The sequence below is a fragment of the Rhyacophila brunnea genome, unplaced genomic scaffold, assembly GCF_057557595.1.
Source record: "Rhyacophila brunnea isolate RB1 unplaced genomic scaffold, BYU_Rbru_1.0 scaffold_20, whole genome shotgun sequence".
NCBI lineage: Eukaryota > Metazoa > Arthropoda > Insecta > Trichoptera > Rhyacophilidae > Rhyacophila > Rhyacophila brunnea.
Window position 1 is genome coordinate 14,116,621 of NW_028232860.1, and position 25,880 is coordinate 14,142,500.

The following is a 25,880-nucleotide window of genomic DNA, read 5'->3' on the forward strand; positions in this document are numbered from 1 at the left end:
ACATTTAGCCAATGATGGATAAAAATTTTTAATCAGTGACGATATGGAAAATGACCACATTGGCAATTAGTTCCAGGTAGATTGAATGTCTCTATACTGGAAGAATTATGCATCAAAGAACGTCTCTGAGCCGCATGCAAGAAACATGTTCTCCAATTCTTCTGTCACATAGTTAAAAGAGAGAGATTAAAGGTGATCACTGATGGCGTCGAAGGGAGAAGATCGCGATGGAGTATCAAGAAATTTACTGAATTTGCAATGACTGAAGCAACAAGATCATTATAGGATCACTCCAGATGCAAAGCTGAAGATGGCAAAGCCTGTAATTTCAGCGAACACCTACTCAGTAATTAGGCCAAGGATATGAAGAAAAAAATCTTAAAGCGAATTGAATTTTGAAAACCCCCGAGGCCCCTACCAATTTGGGGACCTGGAATAAAACCTCTTTATCCATTATGGTAAATTTAGCCCTTGACGCAAGATGCGGCGTCAAAGAACTTGCAGCGAAAGTGGGATGCTTCTACCAAAGATGGGCACACATATTTGTTCTTTCCGAATATACAATGGTGAATGGAGATAACCAAATTGACTCCTGACCACTACATCAGTCACTACACGGGCCAAGTCCAAGTGCCGGAGAACTGTAAGATGCAAACCACATCATCTGGGAATGTCCAAAAATGTGCTCCGAGGGGGAAGAGATGGTTAAGTCGGTCTAACTAGCTGTTGGGCCCATCGGGCTGTCCGACCTGGTCACCAGAAAGGTCAATTATATTGCATTGAAAAAATTCGCAGCGTTTTATTACGGATGTGAAGATGTTTCCAGATAGTTTTGTTTGTCTGTATTATTTTAGCTTTGTTTTTTGTATCTTATATATCATTAAATTCATTTATTTCTGTCAAGTCTCCATGCCTTTCGCTCCCATAGCACTTTTTATTAAATTATGTCTTTCAGTAAATTCAGTCAAAGCTCACTTGAGAGCATGGCCTTGGGTATCTGCTCACATTCCCAGGCGTAAACAACTGCTAATGCTTTACATCTAAACGTAGGGCTTCGCGATACGCTCGATTAAGACCGAGTGTGATGCAGGGCGTGTTAGTTTGGAGGGGTCCATGTTTGTGTTGTCCAAAAAATCTTTTTATTAATAAAATAATCGAGGTGTTTTATTAAAAGGGTACAAGTGACATACATGTGTTAGATGCGGCTTACACATCACTACCTATTTATGTGTAAAAAAGGATTATTTGGAAAGTTATAAGCATTTAATTCCTAACATCAGATTAGATCCTCATAGCAATATATTTAATTTGAATGTTTAGGCCTAATTTGTGTTGCTATATAAAAAATAATTATCAATATTTTTTTCTTGGTATAATAATAATGTAGCCATTATTGAGAAGACTTAATTTAAAGATTGTTAAAAGCAGTTGTATAAAATTTATTATCAGATAGGTATTTATTTATGTTTGAAGTTCACAGAACTCAGTTACCAATGGATATTTTATACCAAGCTCCTCAATCAGGGTAGTTTATGAAGTGTCTGAAAAATGCTTAGGGATTTCGTGTCACCAAGATCTTGTCTGAAATTTATGAGATTATTTATCTTGCAAGATTCAATAAAAACCTTTTTGTATGAATGAACTTTGATTCAACTTTTAAAATACAGATATTAACGTTTGTAACATAATTAATTGTAACCATAAAAAAAGATATTTATTATTAGGCAACAGTGTCATTTATTGATTGCACTATATCATTAAAATTTGATTATAACAGACATCAACATGTCTAAAAATATATTTATTTAAGTCATAGTATGTATTAGTTATTGTACTTATATTAGTTGTCTGGATTTCGCATTATTAAGTCTCGGAGATTGCCTCCTGGGAGTAAAATGAATGCCTTTCATCGGTGTACTTGGTTTCCTCACATCCAAAGATAAACTCTGTGTCATTTTTAACGTCCTATTTGATTTAACACTGAGAGGTTTTTTTATAGGTGGTGTCTTACGAGCTCCTTTATAAATTCTTGAATTCTTTCCGGCTTCATTCCCTCTCTGGGAAGGTGTGTCAATTGTTTGGCTCGCGGGAACCGTAATCTTTTCACTCATCGGCGTGCAAACGTCATAAATAACTTCTTTCAATTGCGAAGACAGATTTAGTTTGTCTTTCGATTTGGCAATCATCAACGGAGATCTCATCACTTTTGATCTAGATCTCTTTGAAATGTAACCAGGACTGTAAGTTTTCTTCACGCGATTAGTTTCCAGTGACACCGATGAATCAGTGTCCACTGAACTGTTTACTGCGAGTCTTCTTTGTTTTTCTGGCGACGCATGTTTCCTGGGCTTCCTCGCGAAACCCGTGGCATGCCTTCCAGGCTTCGTATCAATCTTCTTCTCGATCGATGAATCAGAATCGGTCATCCCATCGAAGAGTCGCGCTTTCGCTAACACCATACCTGCATTTTGACTTCTCAATTTTGCCACAGAAGCTCTCCCGGTTAGAGGATTATTTAAGCTCTCTTCGCCAGACAGAAAAGAACTGGCATTCTTCCATTTGGAACCGTCAGCACTTTTATCAACAACTTGAATTTCAACAAGGGCGGGAGCTTTATCTTGTATACCTTGTCCATGAAATGATGATGCACGCTTGCAATTGTTTTGAGCAAATAAACCATTACTCATAAATGGGCTACGATGCTGCCGATTATTATTCGATTGATCTCTTTTTTGATTTACTACCGGTAATTCTGCATTCGAAGATGTATATACAACGGCAGGACTAGGTTGGGACAGACCGGTATTTATCGTGTTGGGTCTTCCTCTTTTTAAATTAACGTTGGGATAAAACTGGTTGGATTTATTATTAGCACATAACGGTTGTAGGGATGTCTGAGAGGAAACGGTCCACGTTTGGGTTCTCGTTAACTTAGTAACATTCTCACGTGACCTGCGCCGAATTGTGCCTATCTTGCGGGCACTCGGCGATCTTATTATTTTACTTTCGCTGCTCTGCCGTATCTTTAATTCTCTGCTCAATCTTTTAGCCAATTGTTCGGTGCCCGGAGAAGCAAGCATAGCGGCTTCTTCGAGAGTCTTTTCATAGGCAGATTGAACTTGTTTCACGGGCTCATTGACAGTGGCGTGATCGATATCAGTCATCACAGTAAATTCCTGAGATATTCTATTTTCTATAGCTGACACCCTGTTTTTAATAGCTTCATATTCGCTCTTGGATATTCTTACATAGTCATTTTCTTTAGGGTTACAGAGATCATTGTTAATCAGTTCTGTTGAAAAGTGTATTTCCTTATTGAGGTTGATTTTCTTATCATGATTTTTCGAATAACTAAACGAACGAAATCTTATTTTGGGAAGATTACTATGTACAGGTTCATCGCTGTCCAGTTTCTTTTCTTTTGATTTGCGTCCTATGCTGAGGCGTAATTTTTTATGTTCCTTTTCAGGGCTGCAACAAGTAAAAAGACAATTTATGGCATTTCATTTTCTGAATAAATTTTGTAATAGAAAGATTTCTGAATATAAAACCTTCAAAATATGATCAATCGGGATTATTTAATATAATATAATAAACTACTTCTTTTATTCAACGAATAATTCACAAGATTTGCAAATGTAACAGTCTATAATATAATGAACAAACATAATTTGAAAACATCTCATGCATATACCCACTAGTTTAGAAAAAAATACCACATGCAAAAGCACACTGGAAAGAATCCAGCGGGTACAGGTTCATGTCCCGCTGGGTGTCGTATTTTTTTCTAAAAAAGATTTTTTCTAGTGGATGTTTTCAAATTATGTACTATGTTATTAGAATGGTGACAACTGAGGACAATTTTTTAATATTGATGTATCGTAAACTTTATCAAGTATCATTATCAAAAATCAATTATTAAGGGGCCACATGCTGTATAAATTGTGTTGACAAATTCAAATTTATTTATTCACATATTATTTATGTAGTGAACTTTGGAAATTAGAACAAATTCAAGATTTTCACATGATATGAAAAACAAAGGAATAGAAGCAGTAATAGATAAACAGAAAAAACAATATATGCAAAAATTATGAAGTACATGGAAGTATTTTAAGAAATAAAACAACATCCACCTAAACTCATCTCACGTAGATGGAAGAATAATTTAATACCGTGCAATAATCACAAATATCTTATGAAACGAAATATGGCTGTAGCTCAATTTTAGAATGACATTTGAAATAATGGATAAGAATGGGCATCATATTATCTTTCGATTAGAGTACGGATCTTCAGGTTAGGCTCCAAAAGACACCACGAATTATTCATTGTCAACCTTTATACGACATACAGAAGCTTAATACCCGTTTACACGTACATTTACTGCTGACACTACGTATTATCGCGGCCATAACAAGAAATTGAATGTGTAAACATGTATTATCATGAAAGTTGCAAGATTGCATGCATGAATCAATAAAGTTCGGAATCTTCTGAATTTTCATGCGACAGTTGTGATTGTTCGATAACTGCGCCTGCGCAGTAGAATGAGTGGCGAACCTGCCGGTAAAAAACGAACAACACTGCGCAGATTCATTTTGGGGTTAACCAATTTTCACGACCTGTCAAATAGTACTATAAAATGACAACATCGCGTCTCATTTACTCTTGAAGAATGAGATTGGCGAGACATTTAGCACTTTTATGTGTAAACAGTTATTATCGCGATAATTTAAAATACACACTATTGCTGCAAGTAAATCCATACACGTGTACAGGCGCTATAATGCTAGGAGGAAAAATAATAAGAGAAACATAAATTAGTTAACAAAGAAAATACTTACAGTGGTCGAATGGGTGTGCACACTAAGTTCTGTTGTGATAGACCAGGCCCGCTATTGAAAATTTCTTTCCTAAAAACAGGGAAGAGATTGAACTATGAAAATTTAAAAATTACAGAACGGTAACCTCATACTATTGACTAATCTATTTAACAAGTTAGACACCTTTCACACGAGACACGGGTGTCTGAACACACTACCAAACGAAAATGGCATTAATTTATGTACATAATATTAATTCAACTAAACATGAAAAGCTCGTACTGCATAATAATAAATAATATTATTATAGAGAATGCAACAAAAATTCATATATGTTTGCGTGTGACAAGTGTGAAAGGTGACTTTCGGAAAGAGGTAGGCTGTGGAGATCTGAGAAAACAGCACACTTGTCAAGTATACTTGCGGGAAATAAGAAGATAAAACGATATTATTACTAATGAATAGGTAAACACTAATGACAATGACACACTAATTCAGTGAAATTTCAAAAACTCACTGACGACATAAAATTGACCGATGTGTTTAAATTACGTATTTTCCTAAACATTTATACACATCAAAAATCATTAGATAAAATAATTTTTTTATTTTTAAAAACAATCTAAATTTATTTATATGTGATTAAATACAATAGAAATTATTTTTTTAAATTGTAATCTAATTATTAATTATTTTTGACAACAATATTATGCGCATAGGTTTTAGGCTCTGCGATAGGAGCCTACTATATTTCATACAATGCGATAGACTGACTGAAGTCATGTGACGTAAAGTCCATACGAAAAAACATCACCATTCCTTGACCAATAATCCTACATTTATTTACGTTAAGACAGATGGCGCGCTATGGTATATTTTTTTAAACCTTTTCAGATTGTTCTGTAATCTGTATAATGCATTCCTACATATACGACAGATATTGTTAGCAAATTAAATTATTTTTATAGAATATAAAATAATCAAGTGATTACATAAATACGTCAATATGCAATTAAATTTTTTTTTTAAGAAGGTAGGCTTTAAATAATCGCCTAGTATGGAGTCTTCACCACTATCACAGATGGATTTTATAGACTCCACAGCGAAGATATCTTTCAGTAGAACTCTATTTACAATAAGTACAAAGAAATAGATACAATAATTATAATGAAGCTGCAATGTATAGAAACATTATTATACCTTTTCTTAGCGGATAAAACTTCTTGTATATCTTGCTTCCTTTTATTGACCGCTTTACTCAAGACGGGAGTCGCCAATGGGTCGGGTGTTGCGACTTTATTAGAATGACTAGATCCACTCACCATTTTACGGAGGCCACTTAGCATACCTGTAATTATTAAATTAAATTCATTCACTCTAAATAAAATATAAGCATACATCTTTATATATTATGAGTTGACACAATGACCACTGTATATGGATATTGAAGTGAGATACGGATATCAATTGCATTTTGAGCAGCTTTGTTGAATCGTTATGACTCCAAGGGTCAGCGATACGGCGTGAATGAGATTTGGGGAAAGGATTATTGACATTACAGCTCAACTGTGGTCTCTGTATAGCTAAATCCGGGTGCGTGCGATACAAGCACCGTGTTTCCCGCATGAATATGAGATAGAATATGACAATTATCTCGGAAAGTAGATCAACAACACCATGTTCATTTTCATTTATTTACCTAGAAACTGATGAGGAAAAAATTGGTGAAGATTGCAGAACAATTAATTTAATACACAATTGAAATAGATTGGTATTCTGTTATCTTGTATACCATCATCACGATGAACACACACAAAAGAAATATTATTTATATATGTACATATTATAGATCTCTGTGGTCTTTGGTTAATTTATAATAAGTGCAAAATTGGTAAAAACATATCAAGCTACAGTCTGAACACTTTCATTTGGTTAGTTCAAATTATTGAAATAATGATAGTATTTGATGGTTAATTGCAATGACATTATTAATGGATAACGCACTCAATACAGTTAGTAGCTAGCAAGTAAATTCGTTCACAGCGACATTCGCACATGTATAGGTAGACGTCACACAATTTCCATTATGCGATATCACGCATCGGGAATTTATAGCAATATCATCTTTATTGTAATGGCGTTAGAACAATGTTTCTAGAGTCAATGTTCATTTGAGCGAACCCGTTCGAACCGAACCATTCGGCAGACCCGACAAAAGGCATCGGGAATTTATAGCAATATCACCTTTATTGTAATGGCATTAGAACAGATTATGCCATTCGGCAGACCCGACAAAAAAATGAGTGTCATTTTTTTTCCAGATAATTCTTCCATATTAATGTCATTGGTTAGTTGTATCTAATAAATTTATCATAGCAATTTCTTTTCTCGGTATACAGAAAAAAATTTAAATTTCAAACTCTTCTTTTGAAAATGATCAGTTTTACACTTATGATAAATTGACCAAAGACCGATGATAGGTACATTCGAAAAAGCATACACACTAATTCTACAACTAACTAGATACATACACACTTAACTAACAACCTACAACTACACTGCGACCATTCTAACAGTGCACAATTTAAATTAATCAATATGCCCTGTGAATAATGTCGCTCATCTGATTTATTAGCCGAGGCATGAGCATGATTATTAAAATGGTCGCAGTGTAGTTAATCTACTTTAATCTCTACCTCACACAATGCAATTTTTTTGTCGATTAAATTAGTACAAAATACAATTTCTACGAGCATTGTTAGTAGGATAATAGAAAAAATGGTTGTCTACTTAAAACAACTAACGTGTAAGTGACCCACTTCGCCTTTTCTTTTTAATTTGTTGCTCTTCTGCTTCCTTCTCATGGTCGTCGTCAATGTTTAAAATCAGACTGTCGGGAACGTGTCCAATTATATTAGCGTTTTCTATGAGAAGCTGAAAAAACAAACACATCTATAAAATAACAAAAAATACACGCCACAATGCCGGAAAACAAAGCAAACAAAATAATAAGTATTAAAAAATTGTTTTGTTCCACTTTGTTTTTTTTTCGACCATGTCTGATCCTAATAGGATCAGATAATTTTTATTCGTTCTATTCACTCCATATTATAACATTTTGGGAATGACATACATACAATGAAAAGTACTACAGTACCTACTTCCTCAGTAATCCGCCACCCCAAAAACTTTTTTTGAGAAATTTGTACTAGCAAATTACGGTTTTATTTATAATCAAAATCAAGTAGTTACTGAATTTGTATACATATTTATAAACTAAGTTAAATATTAAACATTAAATCACTTGACACAACTAGTTGTTCAGTGAGGCAGATATTCTTGAATGGCTTACGATATTCCTGGCTTTCTCTATGACCAAAAGCTTCATTTTGTGTGTCCCGATTGCATTGGAGCACGGCATAATTGTGATGCGGTTGGGCACTTTCCTCCCTGGTACATTACTTTCTTCGTAATGAACGTACGTTTTACGAAGGAGAAGTTTCCGAAATGAACCCGTCTCATCTGCCTTGTATACTTGTACGCGGCGGACTACTGAATTTGACAATCGAATACCGGCGAATTATAGAGCTTGATTTTGTGCTTTCAACTAGTAAAAATAAGGGCGGATTATAGTAGTTGTCGGATAATCGAGCGGCGGCTTACTGAGAGTGTACTGTACTAAACATTTAAAGTGACTAATACAACTACTATATACAGTCAAAAATATAGATCCTGGTATCTCCCTGGAAACAGTTTTGCACTGATTGTGTACATAATGAATGAAAGACAAAACTTATGAGCCAATTATTTCAGATTAACCGGTCTTATGCGTTCGGCGAATTATCTCGCTCTATGAGGCCGTGATCGACAAGCCGCACATACAAATTTCGCGAGTTATTTCACCCGACTTTAAACTCAAAATACTAGTCAAATTGATTTGCATAATCTAAAAAATTAAACACACAGTGACATCTGTTTGAATAATTGTGAAATACTAAGCCACAAATTATCGGTATTACAGCGATTGTAGTAAGAGCTTCGATCTACATTTAATGTGTGTCGTTAAAAATCTGCGGCCTCTCAAATACTGCCATCAGTGGCGGCCCGCTGCTTAGGTCATTCAGTCAATGACCTCTCAAAATAAATACCTTACAATCGACATAATAATATTAATAATATGTGCAATGTAATGTATAATAATATTAATAATAATCGGTGGATTTGAAATTATAGGGCGCGCGATATTGTATCGACCCTGTCCATTAGGTTTTTTTTTTGTTTGGGCGATAATTCCCCGAACAAAAATATTGTGTTCGCCGGCAGTTTGAAACTTGACCCAAATTGAATATTTTTGTAAAATTTTCTCTCTCATTTCTCATACATAAGACAGAGATCGATATAACACAAAATACGACATCGAAGCTTGCAACGGTGCGTGAATTACTGTGATATCAGCAATGCCCGAGTGTGAGACAAAAGATTTTTTCACCTAATTAAATGAAACAGAATGATACCGGCAATTGTGTAATGTGTATGCGGTTCGGATACGTTGACAGGTTTCGACGAATGTCTTTGGTTATTTTAATCATATGTAAATAGTTTATGGTGCAGTTATTGCATATACACACAAAGTTTGGTTTTTAGTGATTTATAACATTTTTGTGAAGCAGTTAGTACGCACGCAGTAGCAATTGAAGTCTGTGATACAATTATAGTGGAAATGGAAGCACGATTCGCATCCAACGATCATCTCATTATATCAGATTTGTTCAATAAAGAAAATTACACTGATTTTAAAAATAATTTTCCCACAAGTCAAGTAAATTTGGTAAAACTGTAAGCAGAAGAAATAAACATAACCAAGTTAAAAAATGAATTATTGGTGTTTTATCAACGAGATGATTTGCATGGCGCTAATAGTGCAGTTTCTCTTCTACATTTTTTACTCAACAGTTGAAAGTGAAAGATGTTTTTCCACTCTCAAAAGAATAAAAACCTTTGTACGCAATACGATGGGCCAAGATAGACTGACCGCTCTTGCAATGCTCAGTATTGAAAAAAAATATGTGGGAAAAATAGACAATTTTTATAATCGTGTGATTGATGATTTTTCAAAAAGCAAAGAAAGAAAAGTGGACTTAATTTACAAAAAATTATAACGCGTTGTGTGCAATTTCGGTTAACGATGGGTTGGCGTTATGAAAAATGGACATTTTTTGAAGGGTAAGTAGGTACCTACATATAAAAATTTCTAGCACTTATTCTATAATGTATAAAAAGTCAATTTGCAATACGTCTTTTCAGTATACAACGAAAAGGCAAATTAAAATAATATATTCAAAATTGACCTGCTAGTTTTTCCGGACTAAGCCGCCAATGACTGCCATAGTAATATTGTGAGGCATAGAAAAGGTTATTAAGTGAAAACATTGCTTGATTCACAAGCATAATGCAGTCCCAAGTTACTGTAGAATTGAATCACAGAATGGGTAAAATATTTCAACATGTAATTTGCACTTGACAAAAACATGCTGACAAAATTACAAGACGTCATCATGTTATGTAGTATAATATAAATTGTAATAGAATCCAAGTTTGTATGAAACAATAAATTGATAACTTCATCAGACCTTCATCAATTTGACGTGCTGTTCCATTCTTTGCGGTGGGTAAGAAGATGGCGGCGGCATAACGCTGGGTGCTATCACTATGGCTAAGTTGTTTGCATCCATTTTGTTGGAGTCGCTTTTGGAAGACACAAACTTGAAAAACTGCCAACAGAGATACAAATCAATATTGTTTATGATTAGGAATAGAAAATATATTCAATATTTGTGGTAAATGACGTGATGTGTTTCAAGCATAAATTATTGGTCTCCATTTAGTTTTTTCTCTATCATTTAGTTCTATATTATATTCCAATGTTATTGAAGTTTATAAACAAATACAGCGAAACTCCGATTCTACGTCTTTTAAAGAACTGACAAAAATAATGTAAATGGAGGAAAAACGTAAATTGGGGAAATGTTTTTTTTATTAAAAAAAACATACAAATTGATTTGGTACATATTATGCCAACATGTTCTTTCGGTTGCATGTAAGTTGTACGTAAAACATTTCACCGTGATCTTTCTTATCGGAAAGAGATGACCGTATACTATACGGTCTCCAATTTTATTAGATTCAATATGAACATTAATTCAATTTTCATAGCTGATTTTGGCAAAATTCATGAATTCAAGAATGAAAACCTAACCTAACAAATAATCCAGTATATCGGCTATTTTCATGATTTGTTTGCTGCAGGCTTACTGTAAAGTGTAAACCGACAAGAGCCGTGTGTTATTTAGACATAAATTTTCAGTACTATACGACCCAAAGAGGTTGGACGGTCTTTAATATACGGCCATATACTTCCGATACAACATTTCACGATGAAGTGTGATACGGTGAACTACATATGTACAAGTTTCCGGACACGGTTTTTTCACCTTTTTCAAAATGTTCCTTTACTCTCTCTATACAATGGTTTTCTTTGCTGAGGCAACAACACGAAACAACAATAAAAATACTTAAAAAACAAAAATGTATAAATTATGTAAATGTGAGCAACAATTGACCATCACATTCGATTCGAAATAAACAAATAATAACCACTCCTAATTGACTAAAATAAAAGATCACCCACCAATCGCATCGTGTAACCTTCGCACTGCAGACATGACGTCCATAAATAGAAACGCACACGTGCATCCGCAATTCATTTTGATGAATTAATTGCCATGTATTTAATTAAATGTGTTGAACTAAATTAAATTTAAAATTTTGACAATTGATTTAAATTGAATTTTTAATATTTCAGACGTAAATCGCTTTAAATAAAAACGTAAAACCAGGAATTAAATGTAATCAAATGTACTAGAACTGGGACTACAGAAACTACCCGCAGATAGCGAGAACACATGATTTCCGCGCATGTAAACTGGGGTTCCATTGTAATCTGTATTTTAAGGGACATGTGCCGTTTATAAAAACAAATATTCTGATATTATTGTTTACCTCCATAATATAGTGCAAAATATGAAGGTGTGAAATAGGCAGAAGCAGCAAAGCATTCTGTATGGCTTTCAGTTTGCTACTGTCGTCCGATTGAAGCATACACCGCAAGAATAGCTCCTGTAAATTGTTTCCGATAATTGGCTCCGGCAAGGCCCTCAGATACAGTTTCAAGATACCAGCTATGTCCACGGCGTGAAACGTATTGTCTATGCTTCCACCAGCATCCAGCGCTCTCTGAAAAATGCAAAATAGAATAATAAAAATATTAATTAACATAAAAACAACTCATAATTGAAAAAATGAATGAGTGTAGCAAGTTCTCTCTCTATTTTGATAATCTTCAACATTATCGTCAATATCAAAAGGAAAGTGTACATGGAATGCTCACCATCGCTGCAAACCATTCCATCTTCACTTCCGTTAGAGTTCATCACATTTTCAAAAGATTACTTATCAATTACATAGGTATGTATAGCTAAACAACTTAAGCACAGACCTGCACAGAAGCACAATTACTTTCTTGCGCATAGAGTAGGTGTATAAACACTGCGTCTGTGTGTAAAAAGTCTGTTTTACACAATACAATAGTATATTTACAGTTTTACAATGAATACCCCATTTCGATTGGGGTATTACAAAAAACTTTACAAAGACAAATACGAGAAATTATTGTTTTTAATGTGACCGAATATTTAAAAGTGATGAAAAAACAGTACAATTTGAAATATGATATTATTAAATCGGAAAACGAAGCAACTGGCGTACCTATTAGGACCATTCAGAGAGTAATGCGGGACGCCAAAAAATTGATAGGCATGAAGTTACATAAAATTTTTAATCGGTTATGCCTTAATTACACTCCAAATAAATGGAAAAAATGCTGTGAGCACGATATAAAAATCTAAGATTCTTACAGGGTAAGTGATATAGGAATAGACACACATATGGAAAACCTGATAATAAACATTGGTGCGGAGTCGGATGCAGTGATGATTATTATTTTCAGTAGAGAACAGAGAATCAGATGAGATGTCATAGTAATGCGCGATGTATATTGTAATTTAATAATTCATAATATTGAAACTAATTTAACGAATCGCTACATGTAATACGGGCTGCCGTTTTCGTACCTGACCGAAAACCTGCGAACGCACCCGAACTTCAAAAACGCCATGCTTATGTTGTCTAGTTATAGTTGAATTACATAGACACATTTATATAATATGTAAAAGAAAAAATAACAAAATTAAGTACCTAATATGTGTACCTTCGATGCTTCAAATGCATGCTGTACTAAATTTAAATATCAATCGGTAATTTCTGTTTTGTAAATGTTGAGATTTTCATGAGAGTTGAGCGATTTATGTGGCTGCCTGTCTAAGTCTAAGCTCCACATCAGATAGTATAGCCGATGGTGATGATGATGAGCTTCATAATAGATTTAAATCAAAGTATGATTACCTTAATATCCTTTTGCCTAGTTTGAGATCCCGCTTTCCTAAATAAGCCTTCAATATTAACGTGTGATTTGAGCATATTGCATGCTTCATAAATGATCATGGGGACTTGAAGCTTACTTCCGCAGCACATGACTGTTTGAAGAGGAACTGCATTCAACGCAGCACCGAATATCACATTATTGTTCTAAAAATATATAAAATACACACATTATGAGAAGACGTTTTAATTAACATTGCCCGTTTCATTCCGTGACGCCGCAGACGTCTTGAAATTATGAGAAACAAACTTCATATAAAAAAGGTTTTCGATTCACGCGAACATAATCCATACAATATGTGAAGCGAAACGAGATGTCACTTATTTTTTTAAACCTTCGAGACATCCCATAAATGGTGCTTATTGAAATAGTGGAAAAGATCGTAAAATTATTATGACAATTATACGATAGATGTCGTTGGGCGTATTGAATATATTATTATGTGATTAATTAATTATTTAAGTAATATGTCAATATAAATTTTAAAAATATTTTTCTTAAGAAGGTAGGCTTTAAATAATCGTCTAGTATGGAGTCTTTGCCACTGTTCAACGTATGATTAGCATGACGTGATTATACAGCGTATGGTAATTGCTTCTGTTGTCGCAATGCGTGACGTATGCAGCAGTTTTAACGCATGCCTGACATTCAGTATAATTTTTATAAATTTTTGAGGTAAATGTACCGCAGATACTGTCATGAGATTTTATAACTTTCTTTTTAGACCAAACCAAACCTAATCTAATCTAACCTACCCCAACCTAATATAATCTAAGTTTGTGATAATGATGACATGGTGACAATTACCAATTTTAACTTTGTTTTGTACTTAAGATCGTACCTATCCGTATATATTATAATTTATAATATACCGTATCTGACCTGGCACAGGTCAAATTATTAGTTTGACGTTTCTAATTTTTTGCCGATTCAAACCTTTTTATTAATATTATAATTATGATAAACTTAATTAAAACTAAAAACAAACCCGAATGAATCACAACTAACGGAATGAAAGTAAATTCTTCTTGAATAAAAGAAATTGTACAAATAATGACAAAGAAAGAAATGTCATTCATTACAAAAACAAATGAATTAAAATATTTTATTACTAAATAGATAACCGCATTTATCTAAAAATAACGATTGTCCACCAACTGCTCGAATAGCAGCAGTGATTGAAAATATTGATTTAATACATAAAACAACAAATTTACCTGATTCACTTTGCCGTTTGACTTTTTAAGTCTGTACTTAATGCCGTGATTTCGTAATTCTTGGAGAACAACATATTCCAAATTGCGTGAATTTAGTATATCAGTAACAAACATACTTAAAATTACTTGTTATACGCGATTAATGAAGGGAACTTGCAACTATGATGTGATAAATCGGTATTAGTTATAGAAAATTAGACATTAAATTCAAATTTTGAAACGAGATTACACATCCACCGTTATTATTACCATAGACTTTTGATAATATTTATGCTTCACGCCACGGCAGTGTTGCCATATGTAGAGTTATAGTACGAGCCTCCGAAATTATAGTATTTCGGAAAAAAATATAGTACAGTCCTACAAACTTATCTAAAGAACGGTCAAAAATGGAACTACGAGCTACCAACGAAAAATATTCCGAGTGGGCCGCAAGCTGTTCGATTTTTCGGACGGATGTTTTTTTTAGAGGAAAAATTTTGCAGCGGGCCGCAGGCTGCTCAATTTTTCCGCATACGGCTCGTTTTTTTAGAGAAAATTTTTCAGCGTGGGCCTCAGGTTGATCGATTTTTCACAGACGGCTCGTTTTTTTAGAGAAAAAATCGTTTTTGCTTTAGCGCTATTTTTTTTTATCTATTGCTAACTTTTTTCGAATTTTCAAAATTATATTATTTTAGATGTACTATACCTGCTTTGTATCGTACATACCGAATTATAGTACGCAGTCCAAGAAATTATAGTATTTCAGCTAAAACTACATACACATGTCATCAGATTCGGTTGATCAACAAAAATAACGTAGAAGACTCCTTCTATTTATAGTCCATTGTTTTTATTTTGATATATTATAGGTATACCTACTGACATATCTAGGGGAGTGTCGGGTAGCTAAGGTGGTGGTGTTTATCACCCCTCGATAGTACAAAATTAAAATTATTATTCTTTTCACTTTTTTAGTAACTTGTTATTTCTAATCGTTCTCGTTGATTATGTATATCCGGGTGTGTAACACAGTTTTATTTTATTTCTACCAAAAAAAGCTAGGGCCACTTTCAGTGAACCCCTGGTTTAATTATAGTTCATTTCTAACTTCACGGTAAAGTTATCTTAGACTAGACTCTTAGACTTCTCAATTTACTCTTGATAAGGTTCATGCTTGTAAAAGATTGTTCGCATGAATATGTAAAACCGGATAGGGAAAGAACAACAAACGCTAGTTTTTTCAACTTTATCATATGAGCCAGGAATACTATTTCAGGTATTAAAAATCATCATGTCTTCCTTCTCCAGCTCTTTCAAAGCAGACTACCAAACTTGTGCTGTGAAACATGTTTATATTTGTATTTCTCCAATATGTTCGTATCAGCACGTCATGTTCAAATTTAGAGCTCTATAATTGTTTATTCATAAGCTTTATCTATACTAGAGTTGATAATCTTAATCACCAATTCCATAACTTTGCAAATGTTTGCGCACAAAGCTCTTCTTGACGAATGATGCAATGGTAAGCAAGTACCTCGTGATATTTTTTCTTTCCAAATAGGAACAATCCGTTTTCTTACGTCGGTCACACTTGCTGTTGAAATTGACACAATTTTATCGAGTGAAATATGATGATTTTCCATACACCATACACTCAATTACAGAATTTGCAATATCTTCTCCACGTTTCTGACATTTGAGTGGCAATAATTCTACAAGTTCTTCTTTAGGTCCTGTAGATGAAATAAATCGTACAAAACGTGAAACTTGTGCTGTATCATTTATGTCAAAAGACTCGTTAATTGCTATTGATAAAGCTGACACTAATTTAAGATCTTCGACTTGCTGGTTGGTTATATTCGAAGACATTTTGACTGTTCTATCTGTCACTGTTTTAGCCCGTACGTAGTCATTTGTGGCAGAGCCACACCCAAGGGGCCAAAGAGCCACATGTGGCTCGCGAGCCGTGGTTTGCCGACCGCTGCCCTAGACTTTTCGATTAGTAGACGGCCATGCCGCCAATTAGGCCAATGCTCTTTTTCACATTTTTCTTCAGATAATATTAGAATGAGCAATTAATTAGGTATGTATGTTTTTATTTAAAAATACAAATTAAGTACATTAAAACACTGATAATTAAAAGTATGTCAAACTAATATATTATAGGTATTATACCTATATTAGTTTATTAGACTGGTATAATCACGAAGTGGCGCTTTGTGTATATACCTAGAATATGAGTGTTCCGGATACTACCAGAGTACAAATTGGTATTTTTTCACTATTAAAGCTTTTGAAATATTCCAACCATTCAACTTTATTTCAGAAAAACGTATTTTTTTGTTGATTTTCCAAGGCTTGAATATTATTGTATTTTTAAGTGTAGGGACTACCTACCTATAAATAATTTAGTTGACAATACAAGAATAATATTGTTCACGGAGCTTACAGATTTATTAAAAAATATATTATGTAGCCATTTATAAAATATAATATATTTTTTAATTTCGTACCTACCTAAAAAAGTAATATTTCAAAAAAGTGTCAAGTTACATAACTAATGATAGGTACCTAATATATTTCTGAAAATACTATAGCTGTTAACGATTATCAGTATTAATTTATTGCCTATTTATTTTTATTTATTTATTTAAAAGATACACATTGAGCACATAACAAATTATTAATTCAAGACGTTCATAACATGACATTTAGAATATAAAGTAAAGGTAAATCAACTTAACAGAGAGAAAAAACAAAGCAAAAAATAATTTTAATGAAACGAAGTAAAATAAAAATGAATGGTGTAAGTACATTTTATTATTATACATAGTATATTTCATTTTCAAACTATTTTACGTAAGTACCTAGGACTCAAAATTATCTACAATACTATAATGTAATAAATAATAATATTATAGTATCGTTAGTGTCACTGATTCTACACTCTTTGTAGATTTTTCCTAACACGCTAGCACCGTAGATGCCCTTATCAAATAGGAAAAGCATATTAATTTAATAAACTGATACCTACTGAAGGTCTTTCAATTGAATTATAATAATATATATAGGTAGGTAGGTATAATATGAGGCACCAAGGCCATAATATGGCCTTTTACCCTCGTCATCTGTAGTACTCGTGTTTGTATACATATTAACGAAGAGCACGTGGTTCTTCGTCGTGGGTCTGAAGGGAAAAAAGAACTGTGAAAAATAGGGATTAGGTAGGTACACATTGGTTTCTCTTTCGAATTGACGAAGTCAGCACTGCGAAATATTTTTTATATTTATGCAGATGGAGAGGGAACCAAATCCTCTTTTTTGTCTCCCACTGCAGGGAAAAAATATAGACTTGGTATTGCTCGTGGTCTGGAAAATCCTGTGGGGATGGGTGGATCGTAATTGTTTAGATCTTTGATCAACTGGTTTGGGAAGTCTCCTGTCGTAGAGCTGTAGATTTTTTTAGAAAGTAGAGCCTAGTCTGACGTTCGTAACTTGAGCGTGGCACTTTTTGATTTTCAAATGTTTATTATTTATTTAATGTTAGACGTTGTTCGTCTAAAGTTGGGCATACGTATATTTGAGTATAGGAGTACAAGGAATATTGGTGCTGTGCATCCTGATGCTTTTGATTTTATGCTCGTGTCAGTCGGATCTTTTTGTGAAAGTTAATGCAGAGCTTTTGTATGGGTTTATTTTTATCCGTCATTTGCCATACCAAGTAGCAATTTGGTTAGACGCAGTTTGGACAATATCATTCTATTGAACGATTATGGTTTACGGATCGCGCTAGGATAGATCCTAAGATCTTCCGATACCTACAGCATGTTATATAATTTATATACTTATAGTACATCATAGTACGCGGATTAAAATTGTTTTAGTGTGCTATAAACGTATTATAGTGGAAGCACAAAACCTACAATAAAGTCTATCGATCGATTAAAGTATAATCATATTAAATAAGTGTGTAAATCAATATATTCCAAGAATAATATTTTAAACATATTTTAATTTTTATTTGTTTTTTATCATTTATGTCGCATGTTCTGAAAATTAAAAAAAATATATATATTTATATTATCTATGATTTGGTGTGAATGCGCAATGGAACTACAGCCCTACAAACTTATCTGGAGAATGGCCAAAATTGGAACTACAAACTACCATAGGACGCCATATTGAAAAACGTCATTAGAATGTCAGATTTTGTCAGTTACGAGTCGTAATTGGGTAGTTTTCGATAGTAGCTCCCCTATCTTATTCTCCAGATAAGTTTGGTCTGGATTGCGAGTGTGTTCGGTGTGATTGTATTTTCGTCTATGGATGGTATTCTGTTGATCGGAAACGGTTTAACGTGGGCTTTGTCGTTTCGTGGGAGAGCCTTCTAAATAATCAAACTCGAAATTATTAGAACCCTCAAATTGGAGCAAATTTAACGAATGAACGATCGAAATCTCTGAAATTCGACAATTTTTCCGAGCGCAGGGTGAGCCCGAGCGTTCAATGTTTTCATACGTTTATGGATCGGTGAAAATTGTTGATTAGAAAGCAACATGGAAGTTGTGACAGTTTCAGCCATGAATGCAAATATAATGCTATTAGGTAAATATGTTGTGGATGTTAAGTGCAATACTCGAAAGAGCCACGGTTTTATCTGTATATTTATAAGGCGCGACGTGTGATCTATTTATCTAATGAACTTATTGTCAGATATGGAAATTAAACGACATATTATCACTATATAGGTACAATAGGCTATAATTATTTTTTATTATTAAGTCAGTTGCAAAATTACCGATTTGCCGATCGTTAATCTCGATATGTTAATTATATTTACATCGATATGTAAAGGTACAGCACCGTTTTACGCGTGATTGTTTACGTTTCGAAGAAATCATTGACAGCTAAACAATTAGAATGCAAATGATTACTGGGCACATTCCTGTATCTGTAAATTTGATGGGATGTTATTTAGCCGTCATATTTCGATTGGTAAATTCAATAAGAAATTATTATAAAATTTTCGTCGACAGCGAAAAACTTTGAATCTTTCCTAATTAAAAATTTCACTTCATTTTTAGGACGGCCGCTGGTCTAAAATCGGATTGACTCTTATATCGATGGACTGTCGATTCTTTGAAATGGATCTATACCGCTCCGGAGATTACAATTGAAAGGCGATCTTTTCACGAAGGATTTCCGAATCCGCAAACAGCAGAGGCTCGGCACAATGTTCAGGGGCGGGCGCAGTCCTGAGCTGTATCATCACCACCATCACCACGGCCACAAGTGCTCCAACTCCAGCGATACGAGTTCCGCATATAGCGGCAGCGACACCATGACCTCTGTGCACAGCTCCCTCGACATGGACCTGGAGGTGGACCTCTCGGGCCTCATCGAGTCTATTGTCGACTCCGATGAGGAGGAGGACCTCGAGGAGAGCATGGAGAGCCTGACCGTTCGGGACGCGGTCAGGGAGTGCCTCGAAAAAGACCCCTCCGAGCGGAACGAGGATGACTTGGAGATCCTCCTGGAGTTCACGCAACACTTGAAGGCGTTCACTAACATGACGCTGACCGTTCGACGTGCTCTGTGCAAAGTTATGGTCTTCGCCGTTGTGGAGAAGGCGGGAACCGTCGTCATGAACGACGGGGAAGAGCACGACTCATGGTCCGTACTCATCAACGGACACGTTGAAGTGGAGCATACCAGCGGTGAGACAGAGCACTTGCACGTCGGTGACAGCTTCGGCATGGCCGAGGCCACCCTGGAAAAGCTTTATCACCGTGGAATAATGACCACACGCTGCGACGACTGCCAATTCGTTTGCATAACTCAAACCGACTACTACAGAATCCAGCATCAAAGTCAAGAAAACATCTGCCGGCACACCGAGGGCGGGAGGGTCACCTTCATAACGGACATGCAGGTGGTGATCCGGGGGTCCCCCGAACGCCTCATTCTGCAGTTGATCGAGGACAACACGTGCGACCCGACATATGTGGAAGACTTTCTCCTAACGCATCGAACTTTTATTGAAAATCCTTTAACGGTTGCCAATCAGCTCCTGGAGTGGTTCAATGAAGAGTTCGTCCGGGACAGGGTGATGCGGGTCGTCATATTCTGGGTTAACAATCACTTCACCGACTTCGAGACAGATCCGCACATGATGGACTTTCTGGAGCTGTTCGAGTCCCGTCTCGAGCGAGAGGCTATGGATATCCAGCTCCGCCTACTGAACATCGCTTGCTCGGCTAAGGCCCGAACGAGAAGTGTCACGCTTTCCCGCTCTTCGCGGGATGAACCTCTCCACTTCACCGTCCTCGGTGGCTACGAGAGGGGATTTGGGATATTTATTTTGAAAGTGGACAAGCAGACCAGAGCTGAGGACGTGGGGCTGAAGAGAGGCGACCAGATTCTGGACGTGAACGGGCAGTCGTTTAAGCATGTCAGCCACGCGAAAGCTATGGAGGTGATAACGGGCTCCACTCACCTGTGCATATCTGTTAAAAGCAACCTCCTAGCCTTCAAACAGATGCTCCTCCTGCCAGAAAACTCGCCCCGGCAGCGGGGCTATAAGATGACAGACATGGTCCGCTGGCAGGCCGACCCGCACGCCCGCCTTTCCACCGTCGAGCTGGTCCCTGATGATCCGGCCTCATTCGCCCCTGCCTTCCGGTCGCCAATCAAGAAGCCGCAGCCGATCGTGAAAAAGGAGTCGCAGAAGGGATTCATGACCCTCGGCCCCAAAAGAAGGTTGCAGAAGGCACTCATGAAAATGAATATCCTCCCGAAAAACACCATCTCAGATGGGCTGCATGCGGACGATAGTTGCCTCCCAGACGATGACTCCCTGAAGGGTGGCGACGCCCTCTACGGCTCACGCAGCAACCCTGACCTCATCTCTCTTTGCTATGACGAGCTGCAATCGTCCGACTATCCCGAGCATGTTTTGAAGGTGTACAAAGCTGACCAGACTTGTAAGTACCTGCTGGTGCACAAGGAGACCACTGCCCACGAGGTGGTGATGCTCACCCTGCAGGAGTTTGGTATTACGGACTCCAGCTCGCACTACTCCCTGTGCGAGGTGTCGGCCTCCGAGGGCGGCATCATCAAACAGCACACCCTGCCTGATCAGTTGCAGAACCTGGCCGAGAGGATCGGCCTTAGTTCGCGGTATTACCTCAAGACTAATGGGGTCACCGAGACCCTTGTTCCCGACGACATGGCACCGGAACTCCTCCGGGAGAGTGTAGTGCACTTCTTGCAGCTGAATGCGGTAGAGGTGGCCGTCCAGCTGACCCTGCAGGACTTCGGCGTCTTCCGCCAGATCGAGAGCACTGAGTACGTCGACGATCTGTTTGAACTCAAGAGCAGATATGGCACACCCATGCTGGCACAATTCGCTCAGCTCGTCAACAAGGAGATGTTCTGGGTGGTAACGGAGGTAGTCAACGAAAAGGCTGTCGTTCGCCGGACTAAAATCATCAAGCAGTTCATTAAAGTTGCCCGCCAGTGCAAGGAGTGCAAGAACTTCAACTCCATGTTTGCTATCATTTCAGGGCTGGGCCACGGGGCCGTGTCACGACTGCGGCTCTCCTGGGAGAAGCTGTCAGCCAAGTACCAGAAGCTCTTCTCCGACCTACAAGAGGCAATGGATCCTTCCAGAAACATGTCCAAATACCGGCAGCTGGTAGCTTGCGAGCAGGGCCGCTCACCCGTCATCCCCTTCTACCCAGTGGTGAAGAAGGACCTCACGTTCATCCACGAGGGTAATCACTCGCGGGCCGAGGGGCTCGTTAACTTCGAGAAGCTGAGGATGATCGCCAAGGAGGTGCGTGCCCTCATGAACATGTGCAGCTCGGCTCGTGTCTTGCCCGCCCTGCTGGAGCTGACCAAGCAGCCCGCGTGCACCGCCATGGATACCTTGGATAGGATGACGGCGGGCTCGGCACGCCAAGGCCGCGTCACTGTCAAGCGGCGGAAGAAGTCAGCGGCTGCCCCCAACCCCAAACGGATGTTCGAGGAGGCGCAAATGGTTCGTCGTGTGAAAGCCTACTTAAATGGGATGCGAGTAGAGACGGATGAGGAAAGGCTACACGCCCTGTCAGCTGAATGCGAAGGCGGCGGTTTAGCCCCGGGGCCTCAGCGGAGAAGGCATCCCTCCCCCTCGCTCTCCACCGCTAGCAGCGCCTCATCGGCCAGCGAAGGCAAGAAGGGCTTCGGCGGAAACAAGTTTGGGGCTGCCTCCCCGCAGGCCGTCCGGAAGCTGCTTGCCCTGTCGGAGCCCGCCAAGACGCGCCCCCACCAGCCGAGAGCGCCACCCCCCTCAGGCCCCTCGCCCGGGGCCCACCGCCGCGTTGGATCCACCAGCAGCTCCGGCTCGGGATGCCACCCCCCAGGGGGGCGTGCTGTACATGAGCGCTCGCATTCCGACACACCCACCCCCCTCCCCTCCGTCGACCTGTCCGCCGAGAGCAGCAGCGTCACCTCCCTCGTCAACTTACCGTTGCGCAAGACAGGCTCTGTCACCTCCAGCGACAGCGGCCACAGTTCGTGCGCTCCTCCTCCCCCCTGCGCCAGGGGCCCCCTGCCCGCCGCCCAACCTCCCCGTCTCCCGCCCCCGTATAGCTTAGCCGCGCAGTTCGCCCGGCTGGACCGGATGGGGCGCGCCCACAGCCACGAGGGGGTCGCCCGACCCTACGACGGCTTCTACCGTGGCCCGCCCGAGGACGACGACGACGACCAGCAGGTCTCCGCTGTCTGAATTCCTTTCTCCCCCCTCGTGTACATAACGCAGACTCTTTATTCAATGGCGTTCGGTGAATAATTGTGAAATTTTATTTTGCCGACGATTCGGATAGTCTGGTCGCCCCGGATGAACAGTGTAACCCGAAAACTCATCATTAGCCGCCGAAAGCTAAACGTTCTTTCCCAGCTGAAAGTGATTAGCCAAAGAAAAAAATTCTGAATTTAATGTTCCAACGAAATGGTACTACAGAGATAATTTGCATTTGCCAAATAGGCCACCGCACAATAATGTCATTCGACCAACTTTCCCGCAGAGATGTACATCGAGGAAACAGTATCTCTCTAATAGTATTAACATTTAAATTCATCAATATTTTTGTGCATTTTATATTAAATTTAAATAGTATATTCGTAGATGTGAGTCCATGAACCATTATAATCATTACGCAGCTTCTTCATGGCATTTTGGATTATACTGTTTCTCTCGGGCGCCGTAGATGATAATATATTCGGTATTATATTTTACGATATAATTATTTTACGTTGAAGGTTTTAAGGGTAAATTAATTTTATGGCAGGTTCTAAAAACGAGTATTATGAAAAAAAATGTCTTCACATGTCGCCCTCTCCGTGTGCCCAAACCGCCGCATATATACCGGTGGCTTTTGTCGCGGAAATCAGAACTCCGTTCGGCCAGTGAACGCTACACATGTCAGTGTGCGTTATGATGTCCGCTAAACACAATATTACTTATTTCAATAAAATCATTCACTGGCTGAACGCTTTCTACTGCTATTCTAATTCTGCATCGCCAAATCTTTCTGTCAAATTAAGTATAGTCAGTCATATCTAGCGATTGGTCTTCTTACTTGATGCAACAAGAATGGAAATTCTACGATCCGTTTCAATTTTTTCTTAAGGTGTATTTGGATAGTGCGATGATTCGAAGAGTGGTGCTTGTTAAACATCACTGTGAAGCCCCTAGTATTGCGGAATTCGCTAGGATCAAAAGATACTTGGTCCAGAGATGAAATTACAAATGTGCAAACTATGAATCAGTGGTTTTATGTATTGGTGACTATGGTGATATAAAATCTATCAATGCGTACTTCTACATCATCTATCAATCAATAAATTTATATATAGACATTTTGGGTGGTGATGAAATGTCTGCCCTTAAATCCACGGGTCGCGTTATCAAATCATAAGACTGGGTGAAATTCACATGTCGACACCTCCTACGTATAAGGTCGGAACTGCAAAGTATTACTAACTTTTCAGTATTATGATTTTAATGACGGCATTAATTTAAATCTGGGGTAGTCAACCTTTTTATACCCACCGCCCACTTTTATATCTCTGTTAGTAGTAAAATTTTCTAACCGCCCACCGGTTCCACAGTAATGGCGATTTATAAAATAGGGATTTGCGGTAAAAGGATTTTTCATCCAGTCATACACCTTCAATTTCAGGTATTTATCCTGATGCAAATTCTTTTACAGAGGGTATTATTGTAATTTCTCTAAATTTTGCTCCAATAGTTTATCCTTGTCACGGGGAATTTTATGAAAACATAATGAAAATGTTTATAAAACCCATACCGCCCTACCATGAAAGCTGGAACGCCCACTAGTGGGCGGTAGGGTCTAGGTTAACTACCCCTGATTTAAATGCTGGAATCGTATCTTTGTAGTTACGCTTATAAAATATTGATTAATTTTTGTTTTTTTCGATATCATCGTTTTATTATCTTTAAAATTATTTAATAAAAGGCAATTGAGTCAAAATAGCCAGAAACGCAGTTCGACCTTTTATGTAGGAGGTGTCGATGATATTTTTTTGTGTCTTTCCAAATACGTCTCTTAATTTCACTACATTTACAATGTGAGACCCAATTATATTAATGAGAACGTTGATCAACTATGGGTAAACAAAAAAAAAAAAACAGTAATAGATTACCATTATCGTTCCTAAACAGAGCATGCTTTAATGTGGGTGCTTGAATAAATACTGTTGATTGAGTATTTAAGAAGTGCGAATAACAGGAAATGTGATGACTTGTTTGACGTCTTTTACCTGGCTCACCGTCTTAAAGGAGAACCTTTCGTTAACAATATAAACTGCTCGATTTATAGTTCTCTGCTGTCGTCGACATGGTAATAATATTAATTGTCAACCCCTCTGTCCTTCTCTAGGACTGAGGTGTTGTGAATGTTCGGCCGCACCTTTTAGAGATTTTATCTAATGACATGTCACTCGATTCACCTGGGATTCGAACATTGCAAATGTGTAGTCATGTATGCCGTTAACCTAATTACTATTTTCTTGCATTGGAAATTTTGTCCGAAAAATACACCAGTTTTTTTGAATAAACGATAATACAGTAAAACCTCGATTATCCAGACCAATTGGGGACAGGGGGTAGTTCGGATACCCAATTGAAAAAATAAATAAAAAGTATTGTAAATTCTAATGGATTCAAGCTCTGTACTATTCCATTTAAGTAAGGAATAGTACAGAGCTTGAATCCATTAAAATTTAAAT

The 25,880-nt window shown here is 37.4% G+C and overlaps 2 protein-coding genes across 2 annotated transcripts; one reads left to right on the forward strand and one right to left on the reverse strand.

Annotated features, from left to right (window-relative positions):
• Window positions 1-1,835: 1,835 nt before the first annotated feature.
• Window positions 1,836-14,863, reverse strand: LOC147071241 (uncharacterized). The gene is made up of 8 exons (XM_085948297.1): window positions 14,601-14,863; window positions 13,347-13,529; window positions 11,886-12,119; window positions 10,457-10,597; window positions 7,631-7,760; window positions 6,027-6,174; window positions 4,848-4,916; window positions 1,836-3,471 (listed from the first exon to the last, which is right to left on the reverse strand). Exons 1-8 carry the CDS (start codon window positions 14,712-14,714, stop codon window positions 1,836-1,838), a joined length of 2,655 nt encoding a protein of 884 aa, XP_085804423.1. The 5' UTR covers window positions 14,715-14,863.
• Window positions 14,864-18,910: 4,047 nt separating this feature from the next.
• Window positions 18,911-23,539, forward strand: PDZ-GEF (PDZ domain-containing guanine nucleotide exchange factor). The gene is made up of 2 exons (XM_085948684.1): window positions 18,911-19,187; window positions 19,667-23,539. Exon 2 carries the CDS (start codon window positions 19,816-19,818, stop codon window positions 23,350-23,352), a length of 3,537 nt encoding a protein of 1,178 aa, XP_085804810.1. The 5' UTR covers window positions 18,911-19,187; window positions 19,667-19,815; the 3' UTR covers window positions 23,353-23,539.
• The last annotated feature ends 2,341 nt before the right edge of the window (window positions 23,540-25,880 follow it).

What these genes read in the sequence shown, in the direction of transcription:
- PDZ-GEF (XM_085948684.1), top strand. Translation starts at nt 19,816, where the DNA reads ATGTTCAGGGGCGGGCGCAGTCCTGAGCTGTATCATCACCACCATCAC.
- LOC147071241 (XM_085948297.1), bottom strand. Translation starts at nt 14,714, where the DNA reads ATGTTTGTTACTGATATACTAAATTCACGCAATTTGGAATATGTTGTT. An exon ending in CAAACGGCAAAGTGAATCAG is followed by an intron (nt 13,530 to 14,600) that starts GTAAATTTGTTG and finishes ATATATTTTTAG; the next exon opens with AACAATAATGTGATATTCGG. An exon ending in TGCACACCCATTCGACCACT is followed by an intron (nt 3,472 to 4,847) that starts GTAAGTATTTTC and finishes TACTTGTTGCAG; the next exon opens with CCCTGAAAAGGAACATAAAA.